This window comes from Hetaerina americana, unplaced genomic scaffold, assembly GCF_022747635.1.
Source record: "Hetaerina americana unplaced genomic scaffold, ioHetAmer1.1.p SCAF_92, whole genome shotgun sequence".
Classification (NCBI taxonomy): Eukaryota; Metazoa; Arthropoda; class Insecta; order Odonata; family Calopterygidae; genus Hetaerina; species Hetaerina americana.
In genome coordinates this window covers 652,501-666,348 of record NW_027287561.1, presented here as the reverse complement: position 1 = coordinate 666,348, position 13,848 = coordinate 652,501, and the positions used below count along the sequence as shown (strand labels likewise).

The window sequence follows — 13,848 nt, the reverse complement described above, 5'->3', positions numbered from 1 at the left end:
TTTCATGAAAATCGTGCAAATATTGGTGCATCCAACAAGAAGAAAGTTATCAGCCAGAGCACTAATCATCAATCAGATTGTAGATATTGGTCAACTTGTTTCAACAATTTCATTGGCCTGGATACTGGGTCTGCCACTCCACTCTTCATCATGCACATTTTTGTGGTCATTTTTGAAGTCTTGACACCATTGTCTAACTTTTACTTCACTCATTACTTTAGGTCCATAAACTAGGTACAAGTTCCAATGAATTTGGGAAGCTGATGATAGATCCTTTTGCACACAAAAATGTAATCACAGCTCACAATTTGCAACTGGTGGGAGTAGGAGCAACAGTTTACCCAGATATGTTATCAAAATTCACCAAAAAGCAAACAACTACTGAATCAAAACATTAACTTATGTGGCTTCAGAAACAACCACTAAATAGTATTGCATGCATGCAACTTTGCTCTAACTCTCCACTATTTTAATTTTAGAAAATGGCCCTTCCTTTTTGAATATGCCTCATATTCTTTATGTGTGCATAACAAAGGAGTATCATCTGTATATAGCACTGGAGGTGACTGCAAATAAAATGGTAAGTCATTACCTATTTTAGATTATCTACCAGTTGAGGTAGGTTTTGGGTGGAAAAAACAACCAAATATTTCTCTTGTCTTTCCTAACAAAACACAACCCATCATCTTACCCTACCACAAGGTCCCTCTTCATCTCTGTATACTTCCTTCCTCCCTTCATTTTATCCAGCATCCCTATCCTATTCCTGTCCCTTCCCCTCATGCCTAACATACTCCTCTCTATCACAGTCATTAGCATCCCACTGCCGATAAATATGCTTTGCATCCATCTTTCCTACCGCCTTTTGATTTTTTGCAACAATCCCCTCTCCTTGCCCTCCACACCTAGCACTTCCTCATTTGTTTTCCTTTCTGTCCACTTAGCCTTCTCCATCCTTCTTCAAAATCACATTTCAAAAGATTCCAATCTATGCCTATTATCCTGCTTTAATAACCATGTTTCCATGCGGTACATAACCATGCTCCATATCAAAGTTTTAATTAGCCTTTCATAAATATCCTTACACAGAGTCCTTGTCATCAATTCTCTCCTCCTTGTGAAAGCTTCTTTGCCTAATGCAATTCTTCTCCTTCCGTTGTACTTAGACCATTTTGGCTTAAAACGCTTCGAACTGATCCACTTGCTCTACTTTTGGCCATCCTGTTTTAATGTTTGAATTATCCTTTCTCTTTCTGGAAAACCACATAGAATTTGTTTCATTCTCTTCCCATATCTAATGCACTGAATTTCCAATTCATTCACCAATTGCACCCCCTTTGGCTGACTGACAAACTAGAGCTTGGTCATCAGCAAACCTAAATGATTTTTTGAATTCCCCACCAACTTTCATTCCTATCTCCAGTTCTTCCCATGCCTCTTTAATCATTTCCTTCACATATATGTTGAACAGCACCGGTGATAATGGGCAACCCTGCCTTAAACATCTTCCTAATACTGCCAATCCGGACTCTCTGTCCCCCACTCTCAACTGAGCAGTATGAATCATGAACAGGCTGTGGATTAATCTCCTATCCCTCCAATCTATTCCTATTTTCTGCAATATATTCATTTGTTTTTCCCAAATTACTCTATCAAATCCCTTTTCAAAATCTATGAAACAAGCAAATATGTCCTGATTGCATTCCGTATTCCCCTCGATTAGTGATCTCATTACTGCATTGGGGTCATGTGTGTCTCTTCAAACTAATCATCCCCTAAGTAATCATTTGCCCTTCTCTCCATCCTCTGGTTAATGACCCTGAGAACCACTTTAGCTGTGGAAAATCAAACTTATTGTTCTTCAGTCTTCACATAATGTAGCCCGTACTATGTTAGGAACAGGAACTAACACTGATTTGACAAAGTCTTCTGGTTAGATTGCTTTCTCATAAATGCAACAAATTATTTCATAAAGACTCTTCCTCCCATATTTTCCTAAAGCTTTTAGTAGTTCCACAGGAAATTTGTCTACCCACATGGCCTTATTTGATTTCATTTTCCTTAATGCCTTTTCTATCTCGCCATTGAGTAAGCCTGGACCAATGCCATTTTTATAAATGATAAAAGAAGTGGCCCAAGGACAGATATCTGTGGTACTTCATGTTCAAGTGACAGCACTTTTAATTATTTTGTAGTACAAAATGCTTGTTAATGCCTACCATCCAAATGGCTGGAAAGTAACTTTGATACATTTCCTCCTTTTCTATGCTCATGCAATTTTTGCTTGACCATGTCAAAAGGTGAATAGATATTAATCTCTTGAAGTGTGGTTTATATACATTTTATTATTTTCTCTTCTAACTAATGTAAGTGGTCTGCACATATTAACTAAGCGATAACATTTATACAGTGAATTATTACCTGATTTTCGAGTAGCAACTGAGCGCCGCCTTGCAAACTCAGATACTTCTTGGTATTGATCCTCGAAGATAATGGGCAGTGTTGAAGCATCACCATCCAGCTCTGTACACTGAATAGGCAGTGGTGGCAAGGAGGCAAGGTATCGTGAGCGTCTCAAGGATTCTGAAGCTGCAAGGTAGCTTTGGTAATATGTTGCATCATAGCAACCAGCAGCAGATTGGCGGGGATTGTCAATCACAAAAAATGCCTCAGCAAATCTCTTCACCTGTTTCATAAAGAAATGAAAACAATTATAAATATCTCAACACATTTATCATTTTAATATTTCAATATCATGTTTATTGGGAGTTTTTTTCATTTTATTTCATCATAAAACATGATTTTAAGTTATTTGCTATTTCTATTGTTGAATTTTGCATACTATTAGTTAATAAAAATCAGCTGGATACAACCAGTAATTGGACTGTGTGTAATTCTTATTGATAATGGTTAAATTGACATTTCTGAAGCAATAGTGCATTCAGCCACAAACATTAGCAACTAGGCATAAGGGTACTTGGACATGATGGGATGATAAAAATAGAAAGTTAAGTGACAAAAATTTGTGCAAGCGCAAAGATTTCAAACCGACTGTGAAAGGTTGTGCTAATTTGCTGAACGTATATGCCTGGCATGACATTACATAAATTCATGAGTATTTTTGCCATTCTAGCTTTCATTATGACTGCAATGAAAATAACAAAGGCAGAGGGGATTAAGATCTATGTGAAACGAAAACTACTAGATAAGGAGACGGGCAAAAAATATCTATACAGAGAGGAGTGAGAAGGGGAAAACAAGATAAACATGGCAAGTGGTTAGGAAAGAGAAATTTTTGAAAAAAAGCAGCATCCTAAGTCGTATCATGAATTTGGATACACAAGGTTGATTGGAAAGGTGTCATGGAGTGTTTCCTATGTGGTAGTGCATATGGATGTCATTGAAAAGAGATAGGATGCATATGAAGATTATGAAGATTTGGAGCAGGAAGTCAAAAATCAGCTGGTTGAGTGATGCAAGGATTGAGGAGATATAAATAAAATAAGGGAAGAGTGGAACAAGCTAACAGCAATTAAAGTGAGGGTAAGAAAGTGTATCAGAAGTGAATGGTAACTGAGAAATGTTGAGTTTGGTAAGGGAAGCAGAGGAGGAGAAGGAGAAGGGAAGATGAGGAGAAGGAGAGGAGAAGGAGAGGAGAAGGAGAGTCAGAGGAGGAGAAGGAGAAGGGGAGAGGAGGAAAATGATGCATGGGCACTTTGAAAAAAGAAAGAGGATATTATGAATAGGAAAATGGAAAGCAGAGGGAAGTGAACACTCTGAGCCGCATAGTATAGAAGAAAAACAATGATGCTGATGATTACAATATGGGAGAAAGTAGGTACACATGTAGGAGTGATACAAAAATGAATAAAACATTCTTTAATCAATTGTGAAAAATTTTGGTGTCTAAAATAACAATTAATATTATGTGAGGGTGGCATTACAGAGAAAAAAGATTCTGAACTCCATCTAGTAATAATATTTGCATGATTTGTGCATCATATTGATTATGGCCACCAAGATGTCATTTTACCCCTCCCTAGCACTTAACAACTCTCCCTGAACTCGAAACTCATAACCTTTTTGTGAAGTCATTTTTTTCAAATAGCAAAAATTAAATCTACTCTCTCTATTATTTGTCACTTTGTCCCCATTTTTCTACCAGTTATTCACACTTCAGAAATGTCTTGCTTTTTATCATGACTGCAAGCATTGGGGTGTCATTGTTACTTTTTGTCTTCCAACAATCCTGGGCTGCCCACTGTGCTTCTTCCACCCATTACCTTTGCATCCACTGGCCCCCTGCTAGCTAAGTTAATATTGTTACTAAAAAAATCCCCAGAAGCCAAGGTTTCCAGATGGGGAGAATTTCTTTGGAATGGGCTCTCCAGATACCCTGTGGTGTATTTGAATAAGTTTTTACAGATGTGTTCCAACAAATAGATGAGTTTTGTGTCAGTGATTTTGACTTGATACATATATCAGGCCCATAATCCTGTATTTATATATCTCTCTCTGTATATATTTATGTATGGGGTGTGGGGGGGGGAGCAGTAAGGATATAGTGGTGATGGTTCAGCTTGGGAAATTCAAACAATTAGAATTCTAATATGTACATGGATTCGCAAGTTCTCGCCTCTTTATTGGTGGCTGAATCAGGTAGGGATTATAGGATGTTAAGGGAGAAACACTGGTTGAATGAAATATTGTGGAAATTTGCATGTGAAGAGATAGGAAGAGAAGAGAGTGAGGCAGAATTACATTAGCAGTACCAGTGATTATTCATTTGAATATACAAGGGGGTAATGCATTCGTCAATGTAAAATGAAATAGACAAGCATAGGAATGACTCATTGGTGAGTATATTTTTTAGACAGTGTGCATGTGTTGTTGGGAGGAGAGTCTGGTGTGGGGCAGAAGAATGCTCTCGAAATCCAATCTGTTCCTTGCGGATGGTGCTATTCTCTCTGGCATGGGAGTCAAGGTGACGTAGAAGATTTATTTGAGGATTTTGGAAAGGTTGGAAAGGAGGGTGATGGGATGGCTGTTATTGAGGGCGGTGGGGTCTTTTCCTGGTTTAGGGATTAGGGTGACTTTACCAATTTTACAGCCGGATGGGAAGTAGAAACTAAGTAAATTTGGTTGAAGAGGTCCGCGGTTAAAGAGAGGAATTTTAGGGAGGATCCGGCGTTTTTGAGATGGATGTTGGTAATTTTATCAAGATTAGGGACCTTGCGGGTAGGGATGGAGTAAATGCAGGCCTTGACTTCCTGAATTTATTAGGGGTGAAAGGGTAATGAAAGGATGGGAGTCCATTTTGGAGGGGGAGGAATTAAGGGGTCATAGTGTTTTGGAGATGGTTTACCTGGATTTCGACCTTCGACTGAGAATTGAAGATGTAGGATCCGTTGTGGCAGAGTGGAGGAAAGTGGGTTTTTGGGTTTTGATGAAGGGATTGGGATACATGCCAGAGAGAATTACCCTTGAATGACAACTTGGCGACGTAGTAGTTCCATTTCTCACCCAAAAAAGTCACGCTTAACTCGGGCACACAAGTGGTTGTAAGTTGCTTGGCTGTCAGGGAGGCAATATCTTTGCTTAACCGCTGAGTTCCTTTGCAAAATGAGTTCCACAACACCCAGGGGAAAGTGGCCGTGGTCTTGTGGCGGTTTGTCAGCAGAATACGAAGCAGACTCGTGTGCGTTAAGAAGGGTTCTTGAAAGAAAATATGCGCGTTCCTCTTAATCTGCCGGTGAGGGCGTGACAAGAGGCAATGCGGAAGACAAAACAACTTCCAAAGTGGACAGAACTCGTTTCCAGTCTTTAATCACCTTTGAAGGGGGTGAGGTAAGGTTTTGAGAGAGGAGATTGGTAAGCGAAATAAAAGTGGAAGGTGGTCAGAGGTATAGGAGTGCACTAAGGTAGGTGTGACATCAAAGGGAAGGCTGAGAGAGACACAGAAGTCTAGAATACCTGAACTGTGCTTACTACAAGGGGTCTGGTGGATAGGTTCAAGGGGAGCTAGGGTTGTTACAGGTTTACCAGTGATGATTTGGAAACTGTTTTTTTCGTTATGCTGAAAAGGGAGGAAGTGCAGGGTGTCTCAACTAATCAGGAGGCAAGGAGTGGAGACAACAAATGCTGACCAATCAGGTGACACCTGCGCGTATGGTGAGCATATATACAAGTATACCAGGCAGAAAGTGGTAATTGGCACTCAATGCCATGAGCATAATAAATGAGTTGGTCATCAAAACGTAAGCCATGGAAGACCTGACCCAATGGGAAGCTTGAGCAAACTTCACCTAGATCTATACTATCTCTTGATAATGCACAATGGTTTACTTTTTAAGATGAAATAAATGCTATTTTGTTAATACTTGCATAATTTTTTTATTGAGAAGTGTCAGTCACTTTTTGGTCAGAAAATGTTTGACACCTGCTCTCTTGGAACATAAATTTAGTAAGTACGTGCTGTGATATGCTGACTTACACTTGCAGTGTGCTTTCCTTTTGTTTGCTGTCACAATGATTATCATACTTTATTCTCATGGCTCTCACCATGATGCCTACCCGCAGTCTATTGATCCCATGACATTTTGATACTTTTTATTTTTCAAAAGAGGACTAGAAATAACAGTGTAAAAAATGATTACTAAGTAGTTAAGTGATTACCTTTGATGTGCTTCTTTTTTTACTCTAACTCTAAAAATTACTCGTTTCTTGTGAAAAGTGAAGGAATATGGCTCATGTGAAGAATCCCTCACAGATATAATAGTTATTTCAGTCAGGCATAAAATGTGACAGTACTTGGATAACTTTAACCATATGACCTGTGGTGTACTCACCCTGAGATTGTGATGGTGCCTAGCAAGGTGTTGATGAACTGGGTCCTTGCAAGTAAAGGCCTCGAGGAAATGTTGCCAAAGCAATATATTCTCTGCACATAACTGGGCAATGTCACTGTTGGCTAGTGCAACAAATTCTTCTTCCACTTCTACCATCTGCAAAAAAATAAACAAATTTCCTCCATTGAATGAAACCCATTTTCAAATTTGACTTTAGCAAGCATTGATGTACAATTTATTCTTGATATGCTGAGGGCATCACCAATATTATTAGAATTTGGTATATTTGGCCATTTATTTTGTAATTATTTAGGAAACAGCAGCATCTAAATTGTTGACTAGATGTTCTGATTCCTTGTACATTTCTGATTTAAGTATGTTCAAACGGTTATGTAAATGGACACCATGGCTGTATTCCGAATGTCAGGCTATCCAATTTTTTATTTATTAATTAGCTCATTTAGAGAAATGCTCTCTGGGAAAGATTGAGATCATAAGTTTAACGAAGGTATTGCCGTCAATAAAGGTGACCAAATGGACTGTGCTACTTTTAATTGATTGACATTTTTAATGGCTCTGGCATTTTATGTCTATTAACTGCACACATCTGATTAATTTCTGATTTTACATAATGTGGAGAATGTTTTCCCAAATTATGCTGAAATTTAAAGGTTACTAGAAAGTTATTCTCTCTTGTACACTTATTTTTGTGACTTCGAATTTTGGAAGCATTCTTGGTAGGATTTAGTTAGTTTAACTTAAATACCATTTAAGGCAAACACAAAGAAATAATGCAGAAGTGAATTTCACAATACTTACATCAAATCCCAAAATAGTATAAATCCATCTGGTGTGATTTGACCAACACATGCTTTACCTTTCCCTCACCAATTTCACCAGATGCTCTTCTGAGAAAGATGGGGTTTATAGTGTCATCGGTAGGAAAAAGTTTTTGATTTCACATCTTTTGTATTTACCATGCCAGTTAAAGACAGTTAAAATGAAAGTTGATACTGATGCATTGTTGGATTCAAAAAAATAAAATAATTTAAAACAGGGATCTTATACACTAAAGCACTTTTCAATCTATTCTTAATAATGTTTCAAGACATAAAATAATTCTCTCTCATTATTACTTCAATGTAACATCATTTACATTGTTTCAACTGGAAAAGTCTGCAGTTATCAGGAATCCCCATTTTTCCGGATATTGTGAAAGAACTCAACAGGAGACTACTATAACTATATTATAGGTAGTTTCTAGGATGCCTTGGTATTGCTTGTACCCCTTTTTATCAATAGGCACAGGGTTTGTCAGTGAATAATCTACTACCCTAAGCTCTTCTAGTTCCAATAATATGAATGGTATTTTTCATAAAATGAAAATGTACCGACTTACCCAGTGAAAAGAAAAAGTGCAGCATTGGCAATTATATTTGGCTAGGATTTTGGAATTTTAGACTGACTCAAGTCAGGCATAAAAGCATGATGCTAGGGTGAGAGCAGAGGTAACCCTTTATCATAATGTTCTTCTTAGAATCACCTTAACCTCATCCTCAACCTGCCTCTTTCCCTTCCATGTCCCCTTTCCACCCAACCCTTCTGCATGCTTCCCTCCCTCCTACCACCAGGGTACCAGCTACCTGCCCCCCTCCTCTCAATAGTGACCACACGTGTTTATCTCCCCCTCTTTTCAACTCTCCATTTATTTGGTTTCCCTGTTGACTTTGGTTTTTTTTCCATATTTCCCCATCTACCTTACTCTTCACTCTTTTCCTCCCCCCATCCTCAAAGAGGCATAATATTGACAATTTGAATCTTGTCATATACCTGAAGATAGTTCTGAGGATCGAAGGACATTGTACATTACCACTAAACCCGTGGAAAAATGCAAATTTGTTTTACTCCAAAGTTGTGCTTTAAGTAGCATTGTACGAGGGCCATTCAATAAGTACATGCGTTTTTTATTTTTAGCAAGTAATTAACTCTCCGACCTCCTGACCCATGGCGCATGCAAGTGCATCGCTCTCATGTGGTATCCTGGTGTCGGACCTATCACTCAGGTCTTATTTAGCAGTTTGTATCAAAACAGACTCATTATAACACATCCATGAGGCTGCCCGAATTAACATATTACTCTTTCGGTGGGATTTTGTTGTGGAAAGACCACTTACAAAAAAACGAGCATATGATTAGGCTGAGCTTCCCCACATGTTAACAGTTCAACGTTAAAATTACAGTAATGTTCATACTTAATGAAGAACATTCAGTAGAAAATAAAGTTAAATAAAGCAGACAATTCATATTTTGATAATAGAAACAAAACATAAAATGCAATAAAAATTTAGTAAATCATGGCAATTTAAACACTAGCCTACATATGAGCCAAAATGCCGGCCTGCCACACTTTTCACCTGAGATGCAAAAGGGGATGCATTGGCTCGCTGTACTTAAAGGCTTAAAGCACATTGTGTTACCATTTCACGGAGGAAAGGAAATTTTTTCCTAAGGGATTCTGCTTTCTCAACAACCTCTGCCCTGGTTCTCTTTTCTTCCTCTTTGCCCACGACCATGGTGTGATTGCACTTTCCATCTTTGTGGTTAACTGCCAAAAATGGATTCTAGCAGGGCCATTGATGGAGACCAAAAGGACAACTCTAAAAGAATGAGACAGCATGTTTCAAACTTATTAATATCAATGTAAAATTTCTCACCTTAAGCCTGTCCCATTGAAAGTCAGCACTAGTGAACTTATTGTTCAATAAAAGAGAGGTAGGTAATCGCTGCTGGTAATTTAAGTTGCTTGTTCCTTGATTGGTATTCTTTGGGCAATCCTGAAATTAAATAGAAAATGTTATGCATAGTTATTTTTATAACTTAAATAATATATGGATTCTCTTATAGATAACATGTATACCTATTATAGAAAGAGAATACTTTCATTCATTAAAACAATGCTAGAAAAGATCACAAAAACAATGAACTTCATCTAAGAGATTGTGGCACTGAAAAATACATAAATGGACTACAAATATTTCATTCAGGCTGCCATTTGAATCTTATTTAATGAAACTACAAATTTATTTTTTGGGGTTGTCTACGGCTTTGGGGTAACTTTTTGATCCCCTCTCCATCCCCTTCTCACGCTCAGTCCGTGGCTTCCGTCCAAGCAACAACACCTCCTCCGAACAGAAATACATATTATATATATATATATATATATATGTATATATATATATATATATGTATATATATATATATATATATATATATATATATATATATATATATATATGTGTGTATATATATATAATCAAGGGAATCAGGGTCACTACCAATTCTGTGTCCTCTTGTGGATAGGGAGTAAGGAATAGAGCGTTTTGTGTGATATGGGTGGCAACTATTGCCACCCATATCACATGCAAAAACTCTTCCTTAATTGACATGCTCCCTATCCCCAAACACGCCTCCGAACACAACACTCCCTTTGATAATTGCTATAGTGTATCCATCATAGCATCCCTCCCACCCTCTGATCCTCCTCTGAAACTGAAAACATTAGAGCAATCCTTCATCTGGCTCTTGGAGTCCTGGAACTGGCCAGGAATCAATATTACGCACTAATTACCCTGCTCTAATTATATTTTCATCCCCCTTCCACCCCCATCACCTTCTACATTTTCCCCACCCTTCTAACGCTGCCCCTCCAAACCCGTCCCGTCGGAATTCTCTCCCCACCTTCCCCTTCCATCCATCGCTCCAGCCCTCGTATTCCCTTCAGTTCTGTCCCTCTCTTCCTTGATAAAGGTGGCAACGACCACTGAAAATTCGAAAAATAGTCTCTTTTTTGTGTGTTTCTGTGTTTTTGTCTGTGTCCACTAGTGCTAGGTGTTATACATTATTATTCACATCCGTGAGACTTTCAAAAAGTGTTATATATATATATATATATATATATATATATATATATATATATATATATATATATATATATATGTATTTATTATTATTATTATTAGGCAATCTACCGGTTAAGGTAGGTTTTTGGATGGACGTAATTACTAATTAAATAATTTGTGGCCCCTAGCAAAACACAACATCCTACTCTATATCAGATCCTTCTTCATCTCTGAGTACTTTCTTCCTCCCTTCATCCCGTCCAACATCCCTATCCTGTTCCTTCCCTTTCCTCGTTTGCCTAACATTCTCCCCTCTATTGCAGTCTTCAACATCCCACTGCCGATCAGTACTCCCTTCATCCACTTTTCCTGCTTCCACAGGATTTCTCCCAACAAACCCCTCTCTTCGCCCACCATACCAAGTACTTCCTCATTTGTTTTCTTCTCTGTCCATTTCACCTTCTCCATTCTTCTCCAAATTCACATTTCAAAAGCCTCCAGTCTACGTCTATCGTACCACGTTCCCGCGCCGCACATAGCTACGCTTCATATCAAAGTTTTTACGAGTCTCTTCTTAACATCCTTACTCAAAGTCCCCGTCATCAACTCCCTCCTCCTTGTGAAAGCCTCTTTGCCTAGCGCAATTCTTCTCCTTACGTCCCTACTACTTTGACCGTGTTGGTCTAAAACACTACCGAGATATGTAAATTGTTCTACCTGCTCTAGTTTTTGCCCTCCTATTTTAATGTTAAGCTTGGCCTTTTTCTTTCTAGAAAATCGCATAACCTTTGTTTTATTAATATTGATTCTCATCCCATACCTGTCGCACTGAATTTCCAATTCACTCAGCAATGCTTGCAGCCCCTTGGCTGACTGACAAACTAAAGCTTGGTCATCAGCAAACCTAACTGATTTTACGAATTCCCCGCCCACTTTCATTCCTACCTCGAGTTCTTCCCATGCCTCTTTGATCATTTCCTCTGCATACAGGTTGTACAGCAATGGTGATAATGGGCAACCCCGCCTTACACCTCTTCCTAACACTGCCCATCCGGACTCCCCGTTCCCCACCCGCACCTGAGCAGTCTGAGACATGTACAGGTTGCGGATTAGCCTCCTTTCCCTCCAATCTATTCCTATTTTTTGCAATAGACTCATTAGTTTTTCCCATTTCACTCTATCAAACGCTTTTTCGAAATCTACGAAAGAGGCAAATACCTCCTGGTTGTGTTCTATATTCCTCTCGATTAATAATCTCATTACTGCAATGGCATCACGCGTACCTCTCCCCTTCCTAAACCCAAACTGATCATCCCCTAAGTAATCATTTGCCCTACTCTCTATCCTTTTGTTTATGATCCTGAGAACAACTTTAGCTGCATGGGATATCAAACTTATTGTCTTGTAGTCCTCACATGATGTAGCCTTTACCCTTTTCGGGATAGGAACTAAAACTGATCGCACAAAGTCTCCCGGCCAGATTCCTTCCTCATAGATACTATGAATCTGCCCATATAGCCTCTTCCTGCCACATTTTCCTAAACATTTCAGTAGTTGCGAATGAATGTTATCCACCCCCATGGCCTTATTTAGCTTCATCTCCCTTAATGCCCTTTCTTTCTCATTGCCTAGTATGCCTGGACCTAAGCTATCTTCCTCCACGTCATGTTCCTTTCCTATGTCTAACTTTGATGGTCTAAGTTCTTTACTATACAATTTCTGTATATATTCCTTACATCTCCATTGGATTTTCCTGCGTCAACTATTATCTTACCCGCCTTATCTCTAACTGCTTTCATTGACCTCCCTTTCTTACTTCCTGATAAAGATTTAACTTTACTGTACAGCGCACTAATTTCCCCCTTCCTCTGCCAAATTTCCATATCCTTACACTGGGTCTTCCACCATGCTTATTTAGCTTTATTTGTTGCCCGCCTCTATTTCTTATTTAATTCTTTGTACTTCATTTTGCCTAACTCTGTATTTACATTCTTCCATTTTCTCCGCCTATCCATCTTTGTAATCATCTCATCCGTGATCCATGGTTTCCTAGTCCTTTTAGCTTTAACAGTTCCAATAGTGTCTTTTGCGGCTTTAGATAACCCTTTCCTCAAACTTTCACATTTTTCTTCGATAGTACTTAGCTCTTTACCATCGCCCATGATTTCCTCTACCGCCTGTTTGTATTTCTTTTTTTCAAACCATTTAATGCTTCTACGTTCCATTTTCTAACTCGCCGCCCCTGCCTTATCTTTTTGAAACGGACGCTTCATTTCATAACAACTAAATTGTGGTCTGAGTCCGCATCCGCCCCCGGGAAGCTGTGGGAATTTGTCACACTGTTCCTAAACCTGTGTTTAACCAGAATATATTCTATCTGATATCTTCCTGAGTCACCTGGCATTTTCCATGTATACCTGCGTCTTTTGTGGTGTCTAAACCAAGTATTGGTGATGACTAACCCCTGTCTTCTGCAGAACTCAACGGCTTTGTCCCCGCTGTTATTCCTCGTGCCTAAATCTTTATCCCCCACATCATCACCATCTCTTCCTTTGCCTACCGTCTCATTCCAATCCCCCATCACTATCAAATGTTTCCCTGCAGGAACACACGCGATTATGTCCTCTATTTGATCGTATATCCTATCGACCTCTTTCTCCGTATGGTTGCTCAGTGGCATGTATACTTGAATGATAACCAAGTTCGTCGGTTCTGCTTTTATATCTATTAGTAATAATCAATCCGTTACCTGCTCTATGTTGACTATGCTTCTTCCTACCTCTTCATTTAATACTATGGTAACTCCTCGTTTGCTCTCGTCCCCACCGCTGTATATTATTCTAAAATTATCACTCCAGTAATCCCCGCTATCTTTCCGTCTCACCTCGCATAGATCTAAAATATCTATTTGTCCCCTTTCCCTCTCTCGCATAATGTTCTCCAATTTCCCTGGCTTCATCATTGTCCTAACATTCCACGTTCCTATTCTCACTAATGTGGCCTTCTTCTTCTGCGTCTTCTGTCGGTTTTTCCTTGCAAGGGTTTTGTGGGATGACGACCGCGGAAGCCTTGCGTCCCCCGCTGCCGGGCACGACGCACGG

General features: G+C 39.0%; 1 protein-coding gene across 1 annotated transcript in view; it reads right to left on the bottom strand.

Annotated features, from left to right (window-relative positions):
• The window catches only part of LOC139699830 (protein FAM135A), a 161,173-nt gene that overhangs the window by 35,554 nt on the left and 111,771 nt on the right, over window positions 1-13,848 (bottom strand). Inside the window, exons 5-7 of the mRNA XM_071598264.1 lie at window positions 9,563-9,682; window positions 6,849-7,004; window positions 2,422-2,686 (exon numbers count right to left, since the gene is read on the bottom strand). Of these exons, the coding sequence (XP_071454365.1) occupies window positions 2,422-2,686; window positions 6,849-7,004; window positions 9,563-9,682 (541 nt within the window). The remainder of the gene's footprint in view (window positions 1-2,421; window positions 2,687-6,848; window positions 7,005-9,562; window positions 9,683-13,848) is intronic.